A 6,000-nucleotide genomic window follows, 5' to 3' on the forward strand; every position below is an offset into this window, starting at 1 on the left:
CAGAGGACCCAAGATACGTATTGAGGTTGAAGTTGCAAGGCGGGATGCCGAAAGGCATCACCAGCAAAACCCATCAGTCAACTGGCTGCCTCTGAGAACAAATGTGTGCTTGAGCAAATTAAAGCCGGTATTTATATACCTGGCTCGGTAATAGTATAAACGGGTATTATTTGCATTATCCCATCGTAACGAATGAAATTCTTTGGGATCGTGCAGGAGTCCAGTCGCTTTTGGCTTCAGCACCGGCGAACAATAACTACCCTTTTGGGCCAAATCTATGCCGACGCGTCTCCGCCTCGACTTTCGCGTCTCCCGCTTCTTCAATTCTAACCCATCATCAGCGCTTTTGCTCCTGCTCTCGGTCTAGCACACAACGAAACCATTCAGTCTGAGGTTGCATATAATTTACATCAAGTTATTATTCGCTATGGTTCAAGCCGAATCCTCAGCCAGTGCCTCTCGCAATGGCCTCAAGGCGCATACGGCCGGCGCCCCTCCTGACTATGAATTGCCCTGGTACGTACACCAGGTTCCAGCACTAAGGCCAGCTCAGAATGCCGAGTCTAACTGCCAATCTCTGGAAATAGGGTAGAGAAATATCGCCCGGTATTCCTCGATGACATTGTTGGAAACACAGAAACAGTCGAGCGCTTGAAGATTATCGCTAAGGATGGAAACATGCCGCACGTTATCATCTCGGGCATGCCCGGTATTGGAAAGACAACTTCGATCTTGTGCCTGGCGAGACAGCTATTGGGAGACGCATATAAGGAGGCAGTTCTGGAGCTCAATGCTAGTGATGAAAGAGGTACATCTACCGCACTATGAGAGGGAGACGAGAGGCACCTTTAATCTAATCTGCTCTACAGGTATCGACGTGGTACGAAACCGGATTAAGGGCTTTGCCCAGAAGAAAGTCACCTTGCCCCCCGGTCGCCATAAGCTTGTCATCCTTGATGAAGCCGATAGGTACGTACTGGACAATGAGCTATATCGTCTGTCTTGGATGCTCACGCATGATGCAGTATGACATCAGGTGCCCAGCAAGCATTGCGGCGTACAATGGAAATTTATTCGTCGACGACACGATTCGCATTTGCCTGCAACCAGTCAAACAAAATCATCGAGCCGATTCAGTCGCGATGCGCTATCCTACGTTATGCTCGGTTGACCGATGCGCAAATTGTCAAGCGTCTGAAGCAAGTATGCGACGCCGAGAAAGTGGAACATAACGAAGAGGGCATCGCCGCCCTGGTATTCAGTGCTGAGGGAGACATGCGTCAGGCTATCAACAACCTGCAGAGTACATGGTCAGGTTTCGGTTTCGTCAGTGGGGACAACGTTTTCAGGGTAGTCGACAGCCCGCATCCGATCAAGGTCCAGGCAATGATCAAGGCTTGCTGGGAAGGCAAGATTGATGCGGCGTTGGAGACACTCAATGAATTATGGTATGTATCCCATTGCCGTGTAACTATACGTCTGTGGATTTATTTTGACTGTATCTCTAGGGATTTGGGGTATTCCTCCCATGATATCATCAGCACCATGTTCCGTGTCACCAAGACAATTCCCACTCTGTCAGAACATTCCAAGCTGGAATTCATCCGGGAAATTGGTTTCACGCATATGCGCATCCTAGACGGCGTGCAGTCACTGCTCCAACTCAGCGGCTGCGTTGCGAAGCTTTGCAAGATCAACATGAAGCCGCAGCTCTTTGAGCCACCGAAGAACTGAGATGAAAATGAAAGTGTAAATTAGATGCAGGCATAACTTGGAGTTTGGGGCGTTTACAAAGCAAGGCTATATCAAGCCCTGGGGTATTTAGCACATGTCGAACACTTTTGATTTTCAAGTTATCATTGATATAGACTCCCGGTATCATTCATTAGGCTCAGTTCATACATCATAGAACATGCATGTTGGAGACTATGCAACTCGTGGCCAGCTCAACAGTCCGGTTTCACTTCCTTGCAGGCATGGGAGCAGAAGGCATCCTAGCGCCCTCCGGCGGCTTGTTCTTGCTCTTGAATTCATCGCACATCTGTTCAAAAGTGACCCATTCCACGCCCTCGTGCTTGTTGATATATTCAATGATTCTAGATCCGATCAGCAAGGCACCCCACATGAGAGTTCGAACCAGACAATCACCCAACTTACCTCTCATGCATAAGAAGAACATGCGGACGACCCGACACATCAGGATGAATAGTCATGGGGAAGACAAACTCGTCGTACTCGCGATAGAAGTAGTCAAAATGATCCTGCCAGAACATCAGTTCCATCAAAAGGCCCCAAGCACCAACGAATTAAACCCCCTAAAGACAGAAGAAAAGCAAACTCACCTTCCAAAGCTCCTCAACATCCTTAGGATTCACCCAACCATGACTATTCGGCGCGGACTTGATAAACATCATAGGCGGCAAATCATCAATATACCAATTGCCCGGGATCTCCACGAGCCCCGTATCCTGGCCCCTGACCAGCGGCTTCATCCAGGTCTCCGCCTTCTGGGAATAATCAATCTTAGTCCATGTATCGCCCGTTCTCAACCAATACATCTGACAATCATGATGAGACATGGAATGATCATATTCGATTCCATATGAGAGCAACAAATCGGCCATCTCTTTACTGGTTTCCCACCATGGCGCAACGATGCCCCGCGGCGGCTTGCCAGTAAAATCGTACAGCAGGTGATAGGTCTTATCGAGGATGTCGCGTTGCTGCTCGAGGGTCATGTCGGAGGGGTTTTCGTGTGTGTAGCCGTGCAGGCCGATTTCGTGGCCTGCGTCTCGTACCATGGCGCATTCTTCGGGGAAGGTTTCGAGTGAGTGGCCGGGGATGAAGAAAGTGGCTTTGATGTTGTATTTGGAGAAGAGTTTGAGGAGACGTGTGGTGCCGATGTGGCCAGCCCAGAGTCCTGCAGGGTGTGAGTGAGTGTACTACCACTACTATCCGTTGAGTGTAGTATAGAATGTTGTATGTTGGTTTATACTTACCTCGACTGATATCGTTGGAACTGTCCTCGCCGCCGTAGGATCCCAGCCAGCCGGCGACGGCATCAATATCGACGCCGTAACTGACGAGAACGCGCTTCTTGCCCATGTTGGTGTTCTTATTCTGTGTTGGAGAGATTGTGTTTAATCTGGGATGATGTGGCAGACTTATGTGTCGGATATGGAGATGGGTTGAGTGAGAAGCAGGCAGTTAAGTCTACGAGTTTAACCGAGGGGTAATACACTTACTTCCCCCCAACCTTGGTCATTGGCTGTTCTTTTATATAGTCGATCAGTGAGGGGACCGATGAGGGGGGGGGGGGGGGGAACCGACTTATTTGGTCATATGCGATAAATGATCGGAGGGGGAGAAGATAAGGCGCGATAACCGGGCATGGAGAGAATCGGTACTAGTACAGCAATAGAGAGTCTTATCAGTATACAGATGCTACTGTAGCCATTAGTACTCAGTATTATTTAGTCGATCATAACTGTCATGATTCGATCTAGTCTGATTAGTCTGTTAGCTATCTAGATACTAACTAGTTAGTACCTGCTCAGGATTGAAACACAGTATATTGGCTTACTCCAACAGTGACGCCTCCACTTCTGGCAGTGACTCCAACGGCCCGGTTGGAGTAAGTCTCGCGGGAAAGTGGGGGTTGCGCTCGGAGCGATGGAGATATCTAGATGATTATCTAGAGTAACTTGGAGACACACCGAGATTGGACTATTGGACTATGCTATAGATGTCTCAAACTAGCTGCGCCAAATCTTCTCAATGGCAGTCGCTGCTCCTAGGACCTTCTCCTCTTCTAGTTTCTTGCCGATGATTTGAACATTAATCGGATGACCATCCATAGCCTCCGCATTGTAAAGCCCCCAGTTCCATGCGTCCAGCTCGTTCCTCGGTTGATATCCTGCTGGCAGTTCGTCCACCTCAGCCCGCACCTGATCCACTGGGAATGTAACAGCGGAGTAATCAAGGAAATTCCAGATTTTGGTATATCCAACCCACCGCAGCGTTCGATGGGGAATAGCAGGATGGGGCGTTGTCGGGGCCAAGAGTACATCAATGGGCTTCCCAGAGGGAGAGCGTGTTGCGTTCCATTTGTCCAAGTATTTCTTCTGCAGCGCAATCTTCTTCTTATTGAGCTGCCAGTACTCGTAGACGGAAATGGCTTTTCCGCGATTCACCAATGCTTCCACGTGGGGAATATAAGGCTCCCCGGCCGCTTCCACATCACGGCGGATATCTTCACCCCCATCCACTGTGTAGAAAGCATCCATGAGTTGGATATATTCTAGATGATCGGAAGCATCCCAGAGGACTAGCTCGTGGCCGTGCGCTTCAAGTTCTGCGGCAAGATCCCGGAGCGCTCTCTCGATGGGAGGATGAACCTTCACCACTCCATCGTCCAAAATGAGTCCGATCACCATAGGCCGGTTTTGGACTTCTTCGTGTGCGCTGTCGTTCCAGGGTAACGGGGTACATTTGGGGTCAAACTGCCACGGATGTGCATTAGCAATGAGTCGGCTTACATAGCAGAGAGATGATAGATCTCGTGCCATGGGGCCAACTGAAGAGGGAACATGCTCCTGCCCCTCGGTAGATACCGGTACGCCATGATACGGAAGCCTACTGCTCTTTAGCGATTGTCAGTCAGGTCAGTTCACTTTACCTTAGCAGATCTGGGAAGGTGGTTGGGCTTACAGTAGGCTTCAGGCTATACAGACCCATGTGACTCTGAGGAATCCTCACACTGCCACCGATGTCTGTTCCGTATCCCAGGATAGAGCCGTGCAATGCCAATAAAACAGCTTCCCCTCCGGTAGAACCGCCTGGTGTAAATTCAGGATTCCGTGGGTTGACGGTCAGTCCCCAAAGCGGATTGTCTGTTTCAGCCCACTAAGTTACAGGTCAGAACCGTGGCCTTCATTGACGAGGTAGGTCGATACAAACCATTATACTCTGTGGTAGATTGGTTTTCGCCAGCACAATAGCGCCCATATCCTTCAGCATTTGCACTAGGACTGCATCTTCTGTAGCGGGAGCAAAAGAACGTCCCACATAGCCAAGTGTGGTGTCAACACCCTTGACATTGAACTGATCTTTTACTGTAACCGGAATGCCGTGGAGTGGTCCCTTGATTTGACCGGTTTGTTTAAAGGCATGGTCAAGTTGCCGGGCTTGTTCTAAGGCATCTTCGAACACAATTTCCGTGAGGCAGTTGGTCTATCGGATCATGTTAATTAGTGGTGATCTATAGAAACTCGTCTATTACAGATCCACTTACCAACTGATGGGCTACCACAGCTCTGGTGTCAAGAGATTCAGTCAGAGTGGGAATGAAGCTAGAAAGGGCAGTGCAGGTTACCTTCTGATATAAGCTAATGTCGTCTGCTCAGCCGTGTATTTGCCCGATTTCAGGCATTCGAAAAGCTCAGGCACGCTGTCAATGTCCGTGATCTCCTGGATTGCAGGATCTTCATGGATACACGTGCGCTCCTGGACAGAGAGCAGCTTGGGGAGACGCCGGTCGATATCATTGACTTGATACGGCTTTAGGAGCTGATTCCGTAGAGAACGCTTCCGGGAAACAATTTGCTCCCACGACTGGAGGCTTCCCATTATGGTAAAGATATTTCAAGATGGTTAACTAGTTAGTATCGAAGAACAAATGGGATCAAAAGGTCTTATGCTCGTAGTCGTCACTTCTTTCCCTTAATAGTAGTATATATGATAGTACGTATTAAAGTCAGAGTTATGAGTTGGTGATCCGCACAAGAACTTATCTGCTAGTACGGGCCCCAAATATAAACCGGAGTCATCAACTAGTTAGTGGGATTCTGGCAGCTCTCGGAGCAGATACGGGAAAGTCAAGCAGTACAAATTGTTGAAGGTGGGGTTAACTACGGGAATCAAGGGTCATTTGATAGCGAAGCCAGGCATTCGTGCGGAGTAATCGGTATATTATCATCTGGTGTTACTATTACTTACGCT

The 6,000-nt window shown here is 49.0% G+C and overlaps 3 protein-coding genes across 3 annotated transcripts; 1 reads left to right on the forward strand and 2 right to left on the reverse strand.

Annotated features, from left to right (window-relative positions):
- The first annotated feature begins 352 nt into the window (after positions 1 to 352).
- Positions 353 to 1,828, forward strand: BO79DRAFT_291412 (replication factor C subunit 4). Its single transcript, XM_025688989.1, has 5 exons — positions 353 to 516; positions 588 to 808; positions 870 to 969; positions 1,026 to 1,448; positions 1,509 to 1,828. The coding sequence occupies exons 1-5, from the start codon at positions 428 to 430 to the stop codon at positions 1,732 to 1,734; spliced, it is 1,059 nt and encodes a 352-aa protein (XP_025534047.1). The 5' UTR covers positions 353 to 427; the 3' UTR covers positions 1,735 to 1,828.
- Positions 1,829 to 1,872: 44 nt separating this feature from the next.
- BO79DRAFT_291413 (polysaccharide deacetylase family protein) lies at positions 1,873 to 3,218 on the reverse strand. The gene is made up of 4 exons (XM_025688990.1): positions 3,000 to 3,218; positions 2,343 to 2,920; positions 2,158 to 2,261; positions 1,873 to 2,096 (listed from the first exon to the last, which is right to left on the reverse strand). The coding sequence occupies exons 1-4, from the start codon at positions 3,103 to 3,105 to the stop codon at positions 1,961 to 1,963; spliced, it is 924 nt and encodes a 307-aa protein (XP_025534048.1). The 5' UTR covers positions 3,106 to 3,218; the 3' UTR covers positions 1,873 to 1,960.
- A 537-nt stretch (positions 3,219 to 3,755) lies between these two features.
- On the reverse strand, positions 3,756 to 5,824 carry BO79DRAFT_205325 (amidase; the record flags this gene model as incomplete). Its single annotated transcript, XM_025681842.1, has 5 exons — positions 5,375 to 5,824; positions 5,294 to 5,315; positions 4,960 to 5,232; positions 4,711 to 4,905; positions 3,756 to 4,643 (listed from the first exon to the last, which is right to left on the reverse strand). Exons 1-5 carry the CDS (start codon positions 5,626 to 5,628, stop codon positions 3,756 to 3,758), a joined length of 1,632 nt encoding a protein of 543 aa, XP_025534049.1. The 5' UTR covers positions 5,629 to 5,824.
- Positions 5,825 to 6,000: the final 176 nt, after the last annotated feature.

This window comes from Aspergillus costaricaensis (assembly GCF_003184835.1).
Source record: "Aspergillus costaricaensis CBS 115574 unplaced genomic scaffold BO79scaffold_61, whole genome shotgun sequence".
In the NCBI taxonomy this organism is placed as follows: Eukaryota; Fungi; Ascomycota; class Eurotiomycetes; order Eurotiales; family Aspergillaceae; genus Aspergillus; species Aspergillus costaricensis.